This window comes from Mustela nigripes, chromosome 5 (genome assembly GCF_022355385.1).
Source record: "Mustela nigripes isolate SB6536 chromosome 5, MUSNIG.SB6536, whole genome shotgun sequence".
NCBI lineage: Eukaryota > Metazoa > Chordata > Mammalia > Carnivora > Mustelidae > Mustela > Mustela nigripes.
The window spans coordinates 103,175,544-103,196,688 of record NC_081561.1 but is presented as its reverse complement, the minus strand read 5'-3'; the positions used below and the strand labels follow the sequence as shown (position 1 = coordinate 103,196,688).

The following is a 21,145-nucleotide window of genomic DNA, read 5'->3' as shown; positions in this document are numbered from 1 at the left end:
ATCCGGCCAGGTCTCCAGGACTCTCTCTCCACCCGGGTTTATCCGGAACTCCCAAGTCCGCAGCTGACGTTTCTACCTAGGCCGCACTGACCCCAAAGGCACATTTCCACCAACGCTGTTGGCTGAGAATCCTCAGCTGCCGCGTTTCCCCGCCCCTGGCTTGCGCCGGTAGTCCGAAGGCCGGCAGGGTCAAGTTCTCTCAGGGCTCCCGGGAAAGGCCATAGCTTAGGTGTTGCCACGCGAGGCCTTCTGGGCAGACACCAGCCAATCCTCATGAGGCATACACGAGCCTCGGCCAATCAATGCCTGTCTTATTCCTGGGTTCCGCCCGCACCGGTCTTTTCTCCCAGCCCCCTTCCCGGTGCCTGTAGTCGCGGCTGAAGCTGCAGCCGCCTCCACAGCTGCCGGGCCTGGGGACCAGCCTCCCCCCTGGCACTGTTCCGTTTCTCCAGTTGTCTTCACTGAGGATGAGTCCCCGCGCGGCTGTGTGCTCGTCTCGCGGAGTACACCGGCGCACTTTCATCTAGCGACTGGTGAGGGAGTGCTCTGCGCGGCCTCACTGTGCGGAGTAGGCTGAGGCGACCGTGTCGCTTAAGCCGGTGGCGGGGGGGTGCGGGGGGCGGGCAGTGGGACAGTATTCAGTTTCCGGAGGGTGCGGGTGACCGGGGCACAGATACCTCGCGGGGAGGGAGCCCAGTGGCTCCGAGGCTGCCGCGCTTCGAGCGTGACGGCGGGGAGCGGGCCCAGGGATCGGGGTCCTGGAGTCCGCCTTCTTGCAACCTCGCTCAGCTTATGAATGGGCTGTTCTGCTACGCGCTACGTTGCTGTCCTGCCTGACACGCCCTCCAGCGTTGTTGCTTTGCTAGTTTCGGTAGTTGTGTCACTTCCCTTCGAGCCTTAAATTTGAAGCCATTCCTTGAAGCGTTATCCCTTCGTGGGGTCATAGAGTTTTACTCCACTGTGGGGAAACTGACTCTGGAATTCTGTGTGAATTGACCATTGTGTGAAAAGGAATCGGTTCTTGGGATTGAGGAAAACAGGATAGAGGCTTTTTATTGTAACAAGTTGTGTGGTTTTAAAAAAGTTTTAGGTCAGTAGTGAAATTGGTAAGCCCGGACATCCTTGACTGCTGTTCTCCAACATAGTTAATAAAACTTAAAGATATTTTTTTCAGGAAGCAGAAATTGATGTAGCACTCCCCCTGCTCCCCTTCCCTCCATGCTTCGAAGTAGGGCGTTTGAAATTCGAAATCTATCAGAATTATTGGAAGACTGGGACTTTTTTTTTTTTTTAATGAGTGATAGTGTTTCTCCACTCATAATGTACCAATTCACATCCTTGCGTAGCTACTTCTTGATTTTTGTTTGTTTGTTTTGAATTCCTTGATTTGTATTGGTTTTAGAAACAGACATAGATGAGGGCAAAAAGGTGTTTTCTAAAAAGAATTTGTTACAGGTATTTGCAGAAGCTTTAGTTAGAGCATAGTTTATCTCAAGAAATTTTTTAAAGTGGCTGCTTCATTATTTAAATAAAAAAAAAAGAACTTGTATTGAGGGTTCTTAGGACGCTAAATTCTGTGAAGGAACTTACTACATTCTTTTACTCTCATTATATTTTAGGACCATATGTAGTTGAATAGACCATAGCTCATTATTACTCGGTTTATTATTATAAATGGTATCAAAATCAGTTTACCGTTATTAATAGATCAGTAATTTTTTTTTGCTACATGTAGAGATGTGTTTGACCCCTAAGATTTGCAGAATTTGTCTGTTGTGAAACTGGATATTGCATCGGTAAGGTATTGAAGTCTCTATCTTTAGTACCAAGAGAGTATTTGAGATGACGTTTACTAAAATACAATATTGATGAAGGGAAATTACTAATCTCTTAAAGAAGCAAGTTCTTGTGTTTTAAAATTGTTATGTGAACTATTTTCAGGGCTTACAGAAGGAATTAAAAAATTTTTAAATTCAATTTTGAGTTATAATTTGTAGCTTTGTAACAATTTAATATAGATGCAAGTTTAAAAGGAAGATATTTTGGTATTAGTGCTTTATAAATAAGTCTGTTTATTGAATATATATGTATTTATATATATATATATATATATAAATATGAAGAAATAATGACAACCCTGTCCCCAGTTCCCCCTTCCCTGAGAACTTAAAATCTTTGTGTAGCCAAGGTCCATCCTAACAGGACAAGTTATTATCACCAACTTTGCAGATGGCGAAATAGGATTAGGGATATTAAGTTATTTGGCCAAGATTTTATCTGGCCAAGGGTAGTAGGATCCCAATTCTTCTGACTACAAATAAGGGTAATTTTTTTGTAGTACACTGTTCTACTTCTTATTAAAAAAGATTATCTAACTGCATTTTGAGAGAGTAATTTGGGTAGAGTAGAATAGATAGAATCTAGAGTATACTTATCTGTATTTGTAATTTAAACTTTTCTGTATTTGTAATTTAAACTTTCATGTAAATTTCCTCATTGTAAAATGAAGGTGCTCATATATAAAAAGGCAATATGAGGTTGAAATTTATGTAGGTTGTCCATATCAAAATTTAAAAGATGGTAGATGCTCTGTAACTAACGCATGGACACATTGGCAGTCTTGTAAGGGTTTGGGTGAAAAGCATTCCAAACAGAAAGGACTCTAAAAAAGTTATGCCGTTTTCTGACCTGTATATCAATATAAGCCCCCCCTTTCTTTTTTTTAAAAACATTTGTTGGGTGATTACATATGAATTAACTGTTTCATTTGTTTTTCAGAACAACCCAAGTTATAAATATTTGTTGCCACTTTTTCTAAGTGAGAGAATTGAAACTTAGGAAATTGTGATGTGCCTAGGATCATTTAGTTAGTGGTCTACCTGGGTTCCTACCTCTGGTGTTCTGAATTTAGAGTCTGAATTTTATGGGCTATGTCTTAATTGACAGGCTTAATTGATGTTCTTTTCCTGACGTCCCAAGGCTAACCATAACACATGGAATGTAGATATTAGGCTTGGACTTGTCAGAATGGCATGATCAGATTTGTGTTTTAGGAAGATACCTAAACTCCTAACCAAGGATAAGTGGAACAATTATGAGTCACTGTTGAGGGCTCAACCTCTACTGGCTAACACCTTTGTGGTGGGCTAGTTCCCAAGGTTGAACAATTGCCTGTAGCTAGCTGTACTGTTACAATTCAGTTTCCCATCAATATTTTGTATTCGTCACATATAAACAACTTTTCCCCGTTAATTTTTATTTGTTGCATTTTCAAAGGTTTTTTCTTTTCTTTTTCTGATTTCCAAAGTATTTACCCCCTACTCTACTTCTTGGCTGCCATTATATATAATCTGGCTAGAAATTTGGGAGTTACCACCACATCTTATATATTCAAGATCTTAAATATCTAAATGTGTCTCTGAATTGCTCGCTTTCTTTATCCCTAAAGAAAGGCACAGAAAGCTGTCCATAATCTGTCCCACCCTGGTGTATATATTAAGCCTCGCTGTTTTCTGTCTTCTGAATTACTTGGAATTTTCAGAATAGACTAAAATGATTCCAGTGCTTTAATTTATATTTTTTCTCCCTGCCTTGAATGCTACTCACCCTGAATTTATCAGGCAAACATATACTCATCCTAATGTAGGAAATCTTCCCTGTCTCTCTCTTCTCAACTCCCTATTCCTATGAGTCACTTGTTTTATCTTTACCATAGGTTTATGTTTTAATCATTTGCTTAAATATAATCAGTCTTCTCTATCAAACTGTGACCCTTTGATGGTAGAGACAATAGTAGATAATAGATTTTGTTCATTGAATACAGATGTTAAATGAGCTATACTTTCACTTAAGTATTATCCATGAACCTATATTTTTATTATGTTATCTAAAATATTTATACCATATTTATTTTGTATTCCCAGTACCTGTGACCTACTGTGGATGCACTGGAGAGGCAGTGTAGTATAGAAGAAATAGCTTGTACTTTGCTGTTAAACAGATCTGTGCTTGAATTCCAACTTCTCTTTTATTAGTGCTATGATTTGGGTGGCTTATTTAACCTCTCTGTGATGTAAAATATCCAATATGTAGTAGGTGCTTAGTAAATATTTATTTCCCTTGCTTTCTTTGCCTTCAGTAAGCATTTGTTGAATGCATAAATAACATTTACACTGGTAATTGGAAATATGGGCCTGGAATTTAGGAAAGATGTGAGGGTAGAAGACATATTTGGGGGTTATGAGCATATAGGTTACAGTTAAAAGGTAGAAAGAGATTGAAATTATTCAGGGAGAATATGAAGTAGAGAGGAAGAGAAGGCTGACGATGGAACATTGAGAGCTCCAAAATTTGAAGGTAAGGGGAAGAAGTAATGTCTTTGGAAGAAGGGGTGAGAGAGAGCCCATGCTTAAATGCTTCAGTAGTTCCCTATGCTTTCAGTATCCCTTCCTAGATACTTGGGAGAATGTGGTGTTAATGACTAAAAGCAGCGAAGTAAATTAAAAGTGTTCTTAGGAGAACCCTCTCCTTCCATCCAGATACTTAGAAGAATGTGGTGTTAATGACTAAAAGCAGCGAAGTAAATTAAGAACAGAACTAAAAGTATCTAAAAGTATTTGTAGGTTTGGAGGTCATTTTGGTAGCCTTAGTGTATATGTTTTAATTGGAGAAATATGCATGGAAACCAGGTAGCAGAGGCAATGAAACTCAAACATGAATTTTGAGATTAAATTTGTTACCCTTTTGTTACTGAAGAAATAATAGTAATAAAAGCTACTGTTTGTTGCATGCCTGTTTTGTGCAGGTACCAGGCTAAGCAATTTCATTTGTCATTACAGTAATGCTGTGAGATTGGTGACATTGTTTCCGTTTTCAGATGAAGAAATAAGAGATTTATGTAATTCTTAGAGTTACATAACTAGTAACAGCTGGCATTGCTGTATTTGTATCCAAAGATGTAAGGCTCTAAGAAACACTAGCTCTTAGTCACTTCCATATTTATGTTCATAGTATTCTGTATGTTTCTCCATATATTATAGTATACTACCATTTTTACATTTAATATTCCCCTTTTTGTTCATTGTAATTGCTTATGTATAGTAACAATTAGAGAATTTTCTTTGGTTGTACTCTTGATTTTTTTCATGTAGTGTTTGAGTTATTTGCCAGGAAGTAGTTCTTTTCAGGTATTATGAATACACTGAAAGTACAAAGGTGGAAATATTTTAGATCCTCAAAAAAATGAAGTTAACTATAATTGACTATTTTGCTATTTATATTTTTTTCCAGTTTTCTGGAAAAGTAGTTTTAAAGTGGGTTTAAACTAGTTTAGTTTAAGTTAAGTAGTTTAGTTAAGTTTTAGTTTAGTTAGTTTAGTTAAGTAGTTTTCAACTACTTAAGGCTTTGTTACTTTTTTCATCATGTCAACTAAGAAACGCTTTGTTTTTGGGCGCCTGGGTGGCTCAGTGGGTTAAGCCGCTGCCTTCAGCTCAGGTCATGATCTCAGGGTCCTGCGATCAAGTCCCACATCGGGCTCTCTGCTCAGCAGGGAGCTTGCTTCCCTTCCTCTCTCTCTGCCTGCCTTTCTGCCTACTTGTGATCTCTCTCTGTCAAATAAATAAATAAAAATCTTAAAAAAAAAAAAAAAGAAACACTTTGTTTTTTATACCTATCAACAGTTTAAGGTGGGAATAATGTTATAAACCTTATATCAAATTATAAAACATACAGACTTGTAGAAACAACTGGAGCTAGAAAAGATTGGGAATCCTAATTCTATGCTGTTACCTCTGGATGGGGAAGTCAGAATAGCAAAGAGCTAGTTAGATTTAGGACTTTGACTCTTAGTGTGGTTTGAAATGGGAGTTGAAAGTGCACATTTGCAATGTTTCATATCTATCTATGGTGCACAGAAGTTTCCCCTACACTTATAGTAAAATCCTATATGTCCCTCCAAATAGTTGCCTCATAACTGTTTTTTCTTTTGTCATTCAAAATATGTATTTAAAAACTGAAATGAGAAAAGTGTTTTGGGGAATTTAAGTTTTATTTTAAGTTTTTATTTATTTTATTTATTTTATTTAAGTTTTATTTTAAGTTTATTTTAAGTTTTTAAAATTTATTCAGTTTATTTAGAACAAAAACAAACCAGTTCATCCAGTTCTGCCCTCCCACCCCTAATCTGATATAAGAGAGTCATATGCCATTTGCTTCCCTCTTACTCATTTCACTTAGCATAATGCTGTTGAGGTCCATCCGTGTTGTTGCAAATGGCAAGAGCTCATCCTTTTTAATGGCTTGGTAATATTCCATTGTATGTATATAACTTTTTAAAAAAATTATTTTTATTAACATATAGTGTATTATTTGCCCCAGGGGTACAGGTCTGTGAATCGTTAGGCTAACACACTTCACAGCACTCACCATATCACATACCCTCCCCAGTGTCCATCCCCCCACTCCCCCCAGCAACCCTCAATTTGTTCTGTGAGATTAAGAGTCTCTTATGGTTTGTCTCCTTCCCCATCCCATCTTGTTTTATTTTTTACTTCCCTACCCCCCAAACCCCACTCTGCCTCTCAAATTCCTCATATCAGGGAGATCATAGGATAATTGTCTTTCTCTGATTCACTTATTTTGCTCAGTATAATACCCTCTAGTTCCATCCATATCATCGCAAATGGCAAGATTTCAGTTCTTTTGATGGCTGCATAGTATTCCATTATATATAGCTACGACATCTTTTTTATCCATTCATCTGTTGATGGACATCTTAGGTTCTTTCCATAGCTTGGCTATTGTGGACATTGCTGCTGTAAACATTCAGGTGCATTTGCCCCTTCGGGTCACTACACTTGTATCTTTAGGGTAAATACCTAGTAGTGTGATTGCTTGGTCGTAAGGTAGCTCTATTTTCAACTTTTGGAGGAATCTCCATACTGCTTTTCAGGGTGGCTGCACCAGCTTGCATTCCCACCAACGGTGTAGGAGGGTTCCCCTTTCTCCGCATCCCCTCCAACATCTGTCGTTCCCTGACTTGTTAATTTTAGCCATTCTGAATGGTGTGAGGTGGTATCTCATTGTGGTTTTGATTTGAATTTCCCTGATGCCAAGTGATGTGGAGCACTTTTTCATGTGTATGTTGGCTATCTGGATGTCTTCTTTGCAGAAATGTCGGTTCGTGTCCTCTGCCCATTTCTTGATTGGATTATTTGTTCTTTGGGTGTTGAGTTTTATATTCTTTAAAGATTTTGGATACTAGCCCTTTATCTGGTATTTGCAAATATCTTCTCTCATTCTGTTAGTTGTTTTTTGGTTTTGTTGACTTTCTTTTGCTGGGCAAAAACTTTTGAACTTGATGAAGTTCTGATAGTTCATTTTTGCCCTTGCTTCCCTTGCTTTGGCGATGTTTCTAGGAAGAAGATGCTGCAGCTGAGGTTGAAGAGGTTGCTGCATGTGTTCTCCTTAAGGATTTTGATGGATTCCTGTCTCACATTGAGGTCTTTCATCCATTTTGAGTCTATTTTTGTGTGTGGTGTAAGGAAATGGTTCAGTTTCGTTCTTCTGCGTGTGGCTGTCCAATTTTCCCAACACCATTTGTTGAAGAGACTGTTTTTTTTCCATTGGACAGTCTTTCCTGCTTTGTTGAAGGTTAGTTGACCATAGAGTTGAGGGTCCATTTCTGAGCTCTCTCTTCTGTTCCACTGATCTCTGTGTCTGTTTTTGTGCCAGTACCATACTGTCTTGATGATTACAGCTTTGTAATAGAGCTTGAAGTCTGGAATTGTGATGCCATCAACTTTGATTTCTTTTTAACATTCCTCTGGCTATTTGGGGTCTTTCCTGGTTCCATATTTATTTTATTATTTGTTCCATTTCTTTGAAAAAAGTTGATGGTATTTTGATAGGGATTGCATGAAATGTGTAGATTGCTTTAGGTAGTGTAGACATCTTCACAGTATTTGTTCTTCCAATCCATGAGCATGGAATGTTTTTCCATTTCTTTATGTCTTCTTCAATATCTTTCACGAGTACTTTATAGTTTTCTGAGTACAGATTCTTTGCATCTTTGGTTAGGTTTATTCCTAGGTATCTTATAATTTTTGGTGCAATTATAAATGGGATTGACTCCTTAATTTCTCTTTCTTCTGTCTTGCTGTTGGTGTATAGAAATGCAACTAATTTCTATGCATTGATTTTATATCCTGACACTTTATTGAATTCCTGCATGAGTTCTAGCAGTTTTGGAGTGGAGCCTTTTGGGTTTTCCATATAAAGTATCATATCACCTGTGAAAAGTGAGAGTTTGACTTCTTTGCTGATTTGTTTCTTCGTGTTGTCTGCTGAAGCTAGGACTTCTAGTAGGATGTTGAATGGCAGTGGTGATAGTGGGTATACCTGCCGTGTTCCTGACCTTAGCGGAAAAGCTCTCAGTTTTTCCCCATTGAGAATGATATTTGCTGTGGGTTTTTCATAGATGGCTTTGATGATGTCCCCTCTATCCCTATACTTTTAAGAGTTTTGATCAGGAAGGGATGCTGTACTTTGTCAACTGCTTTTTCAGCATCTATTGAGAGGATCATATGGTTCTTGTTCTTTCTTTTATTAATGTATTGCATCACATTATTGATTTGCAGATGTTGAACCAACCTTGCAGCCCAGGAATAAATCCCACTTGGTCGTGGTGAATAATCATTTTAATGTACTGTTGGATCCTGTTGGCTAGTATTTTGGTGAGAATTTTTGCATCGGTGTTCATCAAGGATAGTGGTCTGTAATTCTCCTTTTTGGTGGGGTCTTTGTCTGGTTTTGGGATCAAGGTAATAAAATGAGTCTGGAGGTTTTTTTTCCATTTCTGTTTTTGGAACAATATCAGTAGAATAGGTATTCTTCTTTAACTGTTTGGTAGAATTTCCCTGGGGAGCCCTCTGGCCCTGGGCTCTTGTTTGTTGGGTTGATTTTTGATGACTGCTTCAATCTCTTTACTGGTCATGGGTCTGTTCAGGTTTTCTATTTCTTCCTGGTTCAGTTTTGGTAGTTTATAAATCTCTAGGAGTGCATCCATTTTTTTCTAGATTGTCAAATTTGCTGGCATATAGTTGCTCCTAATATGTTCTTATAATTGTTTGTATTTCTTTGGTGTTTGTTGTAATCTATCCTCTTTCATCCATGATTTTATTAATTTGGGTCCTTTCTCTTTTCTTTTGGATAAGTCTGGCCAGGGGTTTATCAATGTTACTAATTATTTTCATAGAACCAGCTCCTAGTTTCATTGATTTCTTCTTCTGTTCTTTTAGTATCAATTTCATTGATTTCTGCTCTGATCTTTTAATTTCTCTTCTTCTGATGGGTTTAGGCTTTCTTTGCTGTTCTTTCTCCAGCTCCTTTAGGTGTAAGGTTAGGTTGTATACTTGAGACCTTTCTTGTTTTTTGAGAAAGGCTTGTATACTTTCTTCTCAGAACCGCATTTACTTTCTTCTCAGGACTGTGTTTGCTCTGTCCCACTGATTTTGAATGATTGTGTTTTCATTTTCATTTGTTTCCATGAATTTTTTCAATTCTTCTTTAGTTTCCTGGTTGACCCATTCACTCTTGTAGGATGCTCTTTAGCCTCCATGTATTTGAGTTCTTTCCAACTTTTCTCTTGTGATTGAGTTCTAGCTTCAAAGCATTTTGGTCTGAAAATATGCAGGGAATGATCCCAGTCTTTTGATACCCATTGAGACCTGATTTGTGACCCAGGATTTGATCTATTCTGGAGAATGTTTTATGTGCACTAGAGAAGAATGTGTATTCTGTTGTTTTGGGATGGAATGTGGTAAATATATTTGTGATGTCCATCTGATCCAGTGTGTCATTTAAGGCCTTTCTTTTCTTGTTGATCTTTTGCTTGGATGGCCTGTCCATTTCAGTGAGAGGGGTGTTAAAGTCCCCTACTATTATTATATTATTGTCAATGTGTTTCTTTGATATTGTTATTAATTGGTTTATATAGTGTGCTGCTCCCATGTTAAAGGCATACATATTTAAAATTGTTAGATCTTCTTGTTGGACAGACCCTTTGAGTATGATATAGTGTCTTTCCTCATGTCTTATTATAGTCTTTGGCCTGAAGTCTAATTTATCTGATAAAAGGATTGCTGCCCCAGCTTTCTTTTGATGTCCATTAGCATGGTAAATTGTTTTCCACCCCCTCACTTTAAATCTGGAGGTGTCTTTGGGTCTAAAATGAGTTTCTTATAGACAGCATATTGATTTTTTTTTTTTAATCCATTCTGATACCCTGTGTCTTTTGATTGGGGCATTTAGCCCGTTTACATTTACATTCAGGGTATCTGTTTTTTTTTTTTTTTAATTTTATTTATTTATTTGACACACAGAGAGAGATCATAAGTAGGCAGAGAGGCAGGCAGAGAGAGAGGGGGAAGCAGGCTCCCTGTTGAGCAGAGAGCCTGATGTGGGCCTCGATCCCAATATCCTGAGATCATTACCTGAGCTATAGGCAGAGGGTTAACTCACTGAGCCACCCACGTGCCCCATATATTCAGGGTAACTATTGAGAGATGTGAATTTAGTGCCATTGTATTGCCTGTAAGGTGACTGTTACTGTATATTGTCTCTGTTCCTTTCTGGTCTACTACATTTAGGCTCTCTCTTTGCTTAGAGGACCCCTTTCAATATTTCCTGTAGGACTGGCTTGGTGTTTGCAAATTCTTTTAATTTTTGTTTGTCCTGGAAGCTTTTTATCTCTCTTGTTTTCAATGATAGCCTACCTGGATATAGTATTCTTAGCTGCATATTTTTTTCATTGAGTGCTCTGAATATATCATGCCAGTTCTTTCTGGCATGCCAGGTCTCTGTGGATAAGTCTGATGCCAGTCTAATATTTCTACCATTGTATATTGTCATGTACAAGACAGACTTCTTGTCTTGAGCTGCTTTCAGTATTTTTCTCTTTGTCACTGAGACTTGTAAGTTTTACTTTTAGATGACGGAGCATGGACCTGTTTTTTTTCATTCTGAGGGGGTTCTCTGTGCTTCCTGGATTTTGATGCTTCTTCCCTTTGCCATATTATGGAAATTCTCTAGTATAATTTGCTCTGATATACTTTCTGCCACTTTCTCTCTTTCCTCTTCTTCTGGAATCCCAATTATTCTAATATTATTTCATCTTATGGTATCACTTATCTCTTGAATTTTCCCCTTGTGGTCCAGTAGTTCTTTGTCTCTCTTTTGCTCAGCTTCTTTATTCTCCGTCATTTGTTCTTCTCTATCACTGATTCTCTCTTCTGCCTCATTTATCCTAGCAGTAAGAGCCTCCATTTTTTGATTGCACCTCATTATAGCTTTTTTTATTCCAAGTTGATTAGATTTTAGTTCTCTTATTTCTCCAGAAAGTGATTTTATTTCTCCAGGAAGGGTTTCTTTAATATATTCCATGCCTTTTTCAAACCCAGCTAGCACCTTGATAATCGTTATTCTGAACTGTAGTTCTGACATATTACCAATGTCTGTATTGATGAAGTCCCTAGCCATTGGTACAGCCTCTTTTTTTTTTTTTTTTTTGTGGTGAGTTTTTTTGCCTTGTCATTTTATCCAGATAAGAATATGTGAATGAGAGAATAAATGCTAAAAGGGTGACAGAGAGCCCAGAAAAATGTAAACTAACCAAATCAGAAGAGACCCAAAACTGGGGGGAGAAACAAGAGGGGAAAAAAAATGTACATACATATATTAGAATGGTGGATAGAACAGATTTTGGGTGTATTTTGGTCTCTTAGAAGAAACTACCTCCCAAAATTTTAAAGAAACAGGAACATATATATGTACAAAAATGAAGGTAAATACAATGAAGGGATGGAATATGACTGTAAAGATGAAAATTTTTTAAAAAATTCTAAAAAAGGAATTGGTAAGATAAGCCAAACTCCTGGCACCTGATGTCATATCAATTTGCTACTCCTCCACCATCTTGCTTCTCTCTTCTTGTATATAACTGTTTAATCCATTTATCCATTGATATCCATTTATCCATATCTTGGCTATTGCAAATAATGTAAATAATGCTGCAGTGAACATGGAGTTAGTGTTTTGTTTTCTTTGGATAAATACCTAGAAGTGGACTTGCTGGGTATTAGGTTAGTTCTATTTTTAATTTCGGGGGAAACCTCCACAGTACTTTCTATAGTGGATATATTAATTTACATTCCCACCAGTAGTGTATAGGGTTCCTTTTTCTTTATGTCCTTGGCAACCCTAATTTTTTCTTATTTTTTTGATAATAGGCATTCTAAAGGAGAAAGGTGTTATCTCCTTTTGGTTTTAATTTACATTTCCCTGATGATTAGTGATGGTCAGCATTTTTTATGTACCTGTTGGGTATCTCCATGTCTTTTTTGGAAAATCTATTTAAATCTTTTGGCCATTTTAAAAATTAGATGGTTTAGTTTTTTGCTCTTGAATTTTATGAATTCTTTGGATACTTTATATCAATTAGCCCTTTATCAGAGGTATGATTTGCAAAAATTTTTCTCCCATTCAGTAGGTTACTTTTTCATTTTGTTGATGGTTTCCTTTGCTGTGCAGAAACTTTTTAATTTGGTGTGGTGCTACTTGTTTATTTTTGCTTTTGTTGCTTTTGCTGTTGCTGTCAGATTAAAAAAATCATCTTCAAGATCTATGTCAGGGAGGTTACTGCCTGTGTTTTCTTCTAGGAGTTTTATGGTTTCAGATCTTAAATTTGAGTCTTTAAATCATTTGAGTTAATTTTGGGGTATGGTGTAGGATAGGGGTCCAGTTTCATGCCTTTGCATGTGGCTGTCCAATTTTCCCAACACCCTTTATTGAGGAGATTGTCCCCTTGCTATTGTATATTCTTGGTTCCTTTGTTGTAAATCATATATACATGGGTTTATGTCTGGGCTCTCTATTCTGTTCCATTGATCTATGTGTTTCTTTGTGTGCCAATATCATACTGTTTTAATTACTACAGTTTTGTAACATAGTTTGAAATTGGGGTGTGATGCTTTCACCTTCTACTTTCTCAAGATAGCTTTGGCTGTTTGGGTTTTTTTGTGGTTTTAGAACGGTTCTATTAAGTATTTATGATCAATACCTTGGAGAAGAGAATTAACATAGAATTTCTATTGTATCTAACCATTATGAAATGGATTTACTAATTTAAAATCCAGAGGACTAAAATAAAATAGAATGAACTTGAGAGTACAAAAATATTGAAAGAAAAATAATTAGGAGATGATAAATAAAAAGATGAAGAAATGTTGAATGTAAAGTCATCCACTCTAGTTATAAAATTTCTGGTATATGGGTGGTTAGTTTTCTTTCAGGTAGTTAAAAACTTGAGGGATAGTAGTTTATCAAATAGTCGACAAATTGTATTTCATTTCTCCAGATCCAAACAGGGCAAAGCAGACAGGCTAGCATATTGGAAAAAAACTAGAGGCTCTTTATTTGGTGGCTGAGTTTTCTGTATTTTCCTACAGCCTCTCTAATCAATATATTAGCATTTCTTTATATTTTTTAGGTATTTAGTTCTGAATAGTTATTCATGCTTATGGTGAAGCATTCAGAAGTGGTTTGTAGTAAAATACAAGTAAGATTGCCTTCCATTTCTGTCTCCAGCTATTGGTGCTCTTCTCCAGAGGAACCACTCTTAACCATTTTGTTGTGTCTTCTAGACATCTTTCATGCATGTTCAAGCATAAATATGTAAATGCATATACAATTTTTCCATAAGGGTATTGATACACATCTCATTTTCAAGGACATTGTACAGTGTATCTTGTAGATTATTTCATATCCGAAAATATATAGCGGCTTCATTTGATACATGAGTAATACTCTGTTTTATGGACATAATTACTTCTAATTTCCATGCTTTACTATTTCAAACAATGACTCAGTGAATATTCTTATACTAACACGATTTCACACATAGATACAGTTTTCCAAGATAAATTCCTAGAAGTAAAATTGCTTGGGTCAGAAAAAAGGTATAGTTTACATTTTCATAACTATATTAAATTTCCCTCCAGACTGTATGAGTTTATATGCTTACTGGCAATGGAGTAGGGTACGTATTTTCTTACAGTCTTGTCAGTACATAGTAATATCAAACTTTTTGATCTTTCCTATTTTGATGGATAAAAATAGTATCTCATTATAGTTTTTTTAAAGTTTTTATTTTAATTCCAATTAGTTAACATACAGTGTTATATTAATTTCACATGTACAGTGTAGTGATTCAGTAATTTCATGAATCACCCTTTGTTCATCACTAACAAGTATACTCCTTAATCCCTATTTTACCCATCCCTCCCACCTCCTCTCTGGTAACTGTCAGTTTTTTCTCTATAATTAAGAGTCTGTTTCTTGATTTGTCTCTCTCTCTCTTTTTTCCCTTTGCTCATTTGTTTTTTTCTTAAATTCCACATATGAGTGAAATCATATAGTATGTCTTTCTCGGACTGACTGGCTTCACTTAGCATTCTACTCTCTTGCTCCATTCATGTTGTCACATGGTATCTCATTATAGTTTTAATTTATATTTCTTTTGAGTGAGGTGAGTCTCTTTTTAAAAATCTGTTTAATTTCCTCTTCTTCTTTTTTTTTTTTTTTTGAGAAATATCTTATTCTTTGAGTTTTATTTATTTGGTCTCTTATTTGTAGAGACTATATATATGTTAAAGAAGCTTTTTCTCCTTTTTTGTCTTAAAATTTTTTAATGTAGGCTTTAAACTGATTAAATGTATTAATCTTTTATTCATACTCTTGAATTTCAGACCATACTTATTAGAAAGGCCTTTTGTACTTTGAAATTATAAAAAAGAGTCTTAAATGCTCTCTTCTGGTGCTTTTATGGTATTATTTTTATGTTTGTCATTGATCCATCTGGAATTTATATTGGTGTAAGGTATAAAGTAAGTATCTAAAGTTCTTTTTTTTTTCAGGTTGATACCTGGTTGTTTTGCTACCTGATATTTAATTATCATCTCCTCCTATGGTCCTATGGTGAAGGACTTTCCAGGCACAGAGAACATTATCACAGCGCCTGGCCCTTAGTAAAAAGTGAATGATGAGAGTATTGGTTATTGTGATGGTGATGGGTGGTGGGTGCAATGAGACAATTTTGGGGGTAAATTACAGTTTGAGATGTGATTGTTATTGTTATAACAATTGTTATAAAGATGGTTGTTGCTATAATTGTTATAATATATATAATTGTTATAAAGATGTTATAAAGATGGTGGATTTAAGTGTGCTTATATCTTGTGGGGACATGGCTAGTACAGTGTAAAAATACAAGGGAGAAGAAACGAAGCTTTTGAAAAGAAAGAGGTGAACTCCAGAGATACAGAGGTTAATCTTAAGCAGAATAGAAAAAAAGATGTGAAGATGATTAATGTAGTTCTAAAATACTGTGGATGTGAAGCTGAAAAGTTGGTACACTTTTATTTTTTTGAAATAGGAATTAGGGACACACTTATTTATTTATTTTTAGGGGCACTTATATATAGAGGTTGTTGTAAAGTATCTGAGAGCAAGAGCCTGATTTTGTACTTTTTTTTAAAACTTTCTCTCTCTTTCCTTTTATAGGTCACTCTTGCAATTATGGATATTTAAAAGGATCAGACAGTGTGGAGGGGGAGTTCCCCTCCTCACTCCCCCTTGGTGCTTGACTCCAGGAATAATTCATAAACTGTGGAAAGTGGTTTTTTTTTTTTTTTTTTAAATAAAGGACTTGTATTTGATATAAACTTTATAGAACTATTTATAATTTTTTGATTTAAGTGCCAAAGCAAATTGTACAAAGATATATAGTTTTATACTGTTGCCATTGAGGATTTAAATTATAATCCTAAACAGGTCATTTATTCTCTATAAATCTTTCTGAATAGTACCTTTTTTGTCCTGGCTTTTTAATTTTAAAAAAATTAGTCTTAACTGACTATTTTAAAGAACTAAACTAAGGAGTCTAAAAACAATTAGGATGAATTCTTCCATCCCTGACTGCACATCAAAGTGTCGATCCCTGAAACATGCTTTGGATGTCCTTTCTGTGGTAACAAAGGGGAATGAAAATCAGATTAAGGCCTTTCTCTCCAGTTATTGTTACAATGCTGCAACTATCAAAGATGCTTTTGGCAGAAATGCCCTCCACCTTATTTCTTCTTGTGGAAAGAAAGGAGTGTTAGATTGGCTTATTGAGAAAGGAGTGGATCTTTCGGTGAAAGACAAGGAATCAGGATGGACAGCTTTGCACAGAAGCATTTTTTATGGACATATTGATTGTGTTTGGTCTCTATTGAAGGTAAGTGTCATTTGTTTATTTAAAACTATTTGGTCTGGCATATGTTTTTCTTAGTGTTTTTCAAGCACTTCATTTATTTTCCAGAGGTTTGAGTTTGTTCTTTTTAGTCGTTTGATGTCTTTTACTGTTGTAACTGACTAATCTTTAGAATTCAAATCCCATATATATTTTTATTTAGATTTTTTATGATACAAAATTTTAAACATATACCAAAGTTTGTAATACATAATGCACTGTTGGCTAATTGTGTCTTATATATGTCTCTACCATCTTTGTTTATCTCACATTATTTTGAAGTGAATCCCATACCGTTTATCATTTAACCCATATTATGTATCTTTTAGTATTCTTAAGAAAAATGCTTTACTTTTCTGTAACTTTTATTAGCTACTTTAAAAGGGCACTAGTTATTGAAATACAACATTTGGGACTATTTTTTTGGATAGTATGCTTATTTCTTGTTTGGCTAGGATAAAGTGTTTATAGTTGTAAAAGCCAATAATTAGAATCAGTTTAATTTATTTGAAATTTCCCATCAAGTAGATTCAATCTAGGTTTGTTGTACTGTATAGTCAAATAATGAAGTGTTTTGAGATGCACTCCAACGTCATTTCACTAATGAGTGCACATTAAAAACTCAGAAGTCATGAGTTTTAAATTGAAAATTTTTGTTTGTTTGTTTTTTTGGGGGGTATAGGCATTTTATTATGCTTGTAGAGGACACAGAGAAGAACAAAACACTTCCTGTCCTCAAGGAACTTCTGGTCACATTAGGGAGCTTATCTTCAGTGTCTTCATCTATTTTTGATTTTTAAAAAGTTTACCAGTTAATTCATTCCTCTTACATCTAAAACATTTGATTTAGATGCTTTAATTCTCTTACCTTAATCTGTTTTATTTAGAAAGCTAGGTTGGTAAGAGTTAAAATTATCTTATCAGCCCTACTCTTACCCTTTGCCACTTCTACAGTCTCAGCTTTTTTCCAGTTTCTGCTAGAAATTTGGATGATTGCCAGTCCTGTCAAGCTTGAGAGCATCCTTGGATTTTCTCTTGTCATAGGTGTTGCCAATTCAGGTGTCAGGATTTGGGGCTTCAATTTGAAAAAGGGTCTGGTCTGAATTTTGGATCTTCCTTATCTTTGGGGTTTCATATCCCTTTAGAAATCCTCAATCATTCTTTCCTCCTTGGCTAAGAGAAGCCAGGAAATTTTTGCTGCAGCCTCCTTGCGCTTATCTTGACTGTCTTTTATTATTATCATAGGCCTACTGCTCAGTTATAGATACCTAATAGTGGATACATTGCACTGATAAAATTTTCCCACACAGAAACCTTTTCCTATCCATTTAGTAGTCAAGTCTCAACATAGCATATCCTTTTTCCCTTTGACCTTTGAACATCATTAAATTGGAAGAGCTGCAGTGATTGGAGTGTGCATGTCAGTTCCACTTCTCGACACCTGTAGCATATAAGGTATTATGACAACTATAGCCCTTAAGGTATTATGGTTGGCAGAGAGAGACCATACACAAATACATTTTAAATATATTGAATTTGATAACAACGTTATAGCTACAAGACTTTTTAATTGCCAAAACAAATTGTACAATAAATATACTCCCACACTGTCAGCTCCTGATTGCCAAAGTTAAAAAAAACCCCAAAACCGAAAAACTCAGCAGAAACTATTTGTCTACCAAAAGCTGGAGAAAAGAGAGCCTATTTTATGCATATCTTCTTTGACTCTGATTCCATGACAAGATGAGTGGCTGGCAAAGAGTGTTTATGTTTGTAGGGTTCTGCTGTATCTGTTTTGCTATACTATTGTTTTTTCATAGTGGTGGTTTACTTACTATTCTGGAAAAACTTGCTTTAATTTTCTTCATTTGGAAATAGAACCATCTTATTCATAAGGTTGTGTGGATTAAATGCTATACTATTTGTACAGTGTTTGGAACAAATGTTTTTTTGAGTACGTGATGTATGCCAGGCAATAATCTAGGTCCTAGGGATATGTAATGAACATGACAGACAGAATTCTTTTTTTTGTTTGTTTGAGTAGAAGGAGATAGACCAAAACCAAGTAATTAAATAAACAGAGTTCTTATTTTATAGAAGCAGAAGCTAACTAAGGTTCCCTAAGCAAAAGCTATTTTATTAGAGGGATATTAGATACCTCACAAAACAGAACAGGTCATGAGCCAGAGCAATACAATTAATTGTCAAATTATAAACAAGATAAATCTCCTCAAACTAAAATAGAAGAGTTATAAACTAAGTAGAACTGCTCTGAAGGGCCCTCCCACCTCCCTGCCCTAGGATAATTAGACAGCAAGGGCCAGTTTATTAAAGTTATTCCTAGTTTATGGTTTTAAAACTGTCATTTGAATATAAGAGAATGCTTATTTTTCTGTTTTCTTTAGTATGAGGGCATCTAGCCAGTATATCCAAAAGTACTATCAAAGCTTTAAAGAATGGGCTTGAAAGAAGGAGAGTAGAATACATCCCACCTTTCCCCACTGGAAGTTATAGTCTCAAGGTAGTCTTTTGATTCTAACATTTTTGTCAGTATATGGGCAGCAATAGTGAGAGAGCCATATTAAACTCATTCAGTTTAGCTCATAACCAGTTTGGAAAAATTAGTGTGTATCAAGTACTTTTCCTGAACACTTCATCTAATTTTGGCTTCATCTCTCACTCTAGCCAGTTGTGCACAGGCATCTAGCATTTTGTATAGGTATAAATCTGTACCTTGTTTCTAGCATCTAATGCCTCTTACTTTATGTGCCAGAGATTGGCATTCATGCATGACCATCCAAAAGTACAGGAGAGTTAAAACCCTTTTAGAGCAACTCTTTGCTAATGAAGAATGGGAACTGGAGGTAAATCCTTACCCCTTTTATTCCTCAACTGGAGAATTATTCTGTGATATTATCGCCCTCGACGCGCAAGGATGACAAGAAGCCCCAGTTCGGATGCATCTTCTCTCTCCTTATTTCCGCAAGTCTATACCTTATATATGCTTACATGACCAGTCAGCGAGCAGGGTACAGGAGGGAGCGAATCAGGCTGTGCACCTAAATGAACAACTTTGCTAGCAACCAATGCTGTTTACTTCCTCTTTGGGCGGTCCGCTTAGCCTCACGAGGCAATCCTAACCTGGCAACTAGCCAGGCGCCATCTTTTAATGGTGGAGTCCGCCCTGGGGGCCTGCCTCCGACATGATATATTGTATAAGGTTCCCATAATTTCCTGGTAGGATCATGCACAAACAAGCCTTAGCAGTGACCTACTTGATAATACATCCTTGTATTGGTTTTTCCACCTTTTATTTACTCTTCTGGTCCTCATTTTCTAGGATCTCTTCCCAAGAAAATTACTTGTATGCCGTCTTTATCTTATACTTTGCTTTTGAGGAAGACAGTCAAAGTAAACAAAAACAGTTCTCTGTATTTGCAGAGAGACCTATCCAGTAATGTTACTCGTGGTTCATAGTGGAATAGCTGTTTCTAAAGTGCATCTGCTCCTTGTAGAGCGTTCCCATGAAATGCTCAGGCTTGTAAGCCTGGTATATACTAAGATGCTATTTAACAAGGTAATGGATTTACTTAACTGTTTTGGGGATATGTAGAGAGTTGATCTTTAAATAAATAGGATAGACTACACACAAGTCCTTCAACCTTTAAAGTTTAAGATGAGTATACTCATCTTAACTTTAATACAACTTTTAATACAACTTTAATACAAATTTCACTGCACATACTAAAGAAAATGTCAAAATCTACTATATCTAAGGAGCTCTAATGGCCAAACAAATGTAGTCTTATGCAGTTGGGGCTCCTTAGGGTGATGCAAATATATGTAGTCTTACTAGTGTCCAGCTGATTGTATGAAGTTTAGGAAAATTTATAAAACTGGCAAAATAAACTCTAGGGATCTAAGTTTCTGGGATCCCGTTTGTCACCTTTATAGCTTGGAGCACTTTGTCGGAATTTGCCTTCTTTTCTCTTAAAAGATTAAAGAAACTCATGGCTTCTCACGTGATTTATTATATCTATTTTTTTTTTTAATAGTAGGTAACACATGATTTTAAATTCATTAAAATCTTAGATCACTTCTTTTTTCGTTTTTTACTGGTTAGCTCATTTTAGTATTTTTTGCTCATTGACAATCCTTGTGACATCAAGTATTATAACCATCTAGAACATAATGAATTTTGAATTGGTTTTAGTTTATTAGGAATCCACTGTTACAAGATAAGAGGAGATTCTTCTTTCCTAAGTAACCTAAAACAGAGGATTCCAACGCATCACAGAGTTTAATAACTTTATAGTTCTCTGTCTGTAACTACCCAAATGAGCTGTGTACAGACAGGCAGTGATACCTTGCACAGGTTAAAATAGAGAGAAGTCTAATTATTGGATATCTTACTAAACTATCAGCAAATACCAGAAGTTATTCTTGAACATTTTATATTTAAAAACTAGTCAGATAACAACAATAGGAATTGAACATTGCTCTCTGTCCCTCCTGCCTACCCCCCATTATATTTTAAAAGATAGAAAAGTATGATGAATAGGGATAGGGTGTGCTAACTGCCTTAAATAAGTGGGATAGAAAATGTTCTATTTCATGTTTGATTTTGAACTGTGAAGATACAAAGATTACTTTAAATTCATCCTTAAAACACATACACACATACAGTCTCAGATTTTTTAAGGATACTGTTATATATGATTTATAAGAAGTCACAATTAATGAATGCTATAAAAAATTTAAATACAAAGATGAAAACCTGTATCACACAAATAGAAATAA

The 21,145-nt window shown here is 35.9% G+C and overlaps 1 protein-coding gene across 3 annotated transcripts in view; it reads left to right on the top strand.

Moving 5' to 3' along the window:
- Window positions 1–260: 260 nt before the first annotated feature.
- IBTK (inhibitor of Bruton tyrosine kinase) overlaps window positions 261–21,145 on the top strand; it is a 93,550-nt gene continuing 72,665 nt past the window's right edge. For all 3 annotated transcript variants that reach the window (XM_059400982.1, XM_059400981.1, XM_059400979.1), the window contains exons 1-2: window positions 261–533; window positions 15,616–16,330. In XM_059400982.1, the coding sequence (XP_059256965.1) occupies window positions 16,010–16,330 (321 nt within the window). In that variant the 5' untranslated portion in view covers window positions 261–533; window positions 15,616–16,009. The remainder of the gene's footprint in view (window positions 534–15,615; window positions 16,331–21,145) is intronic.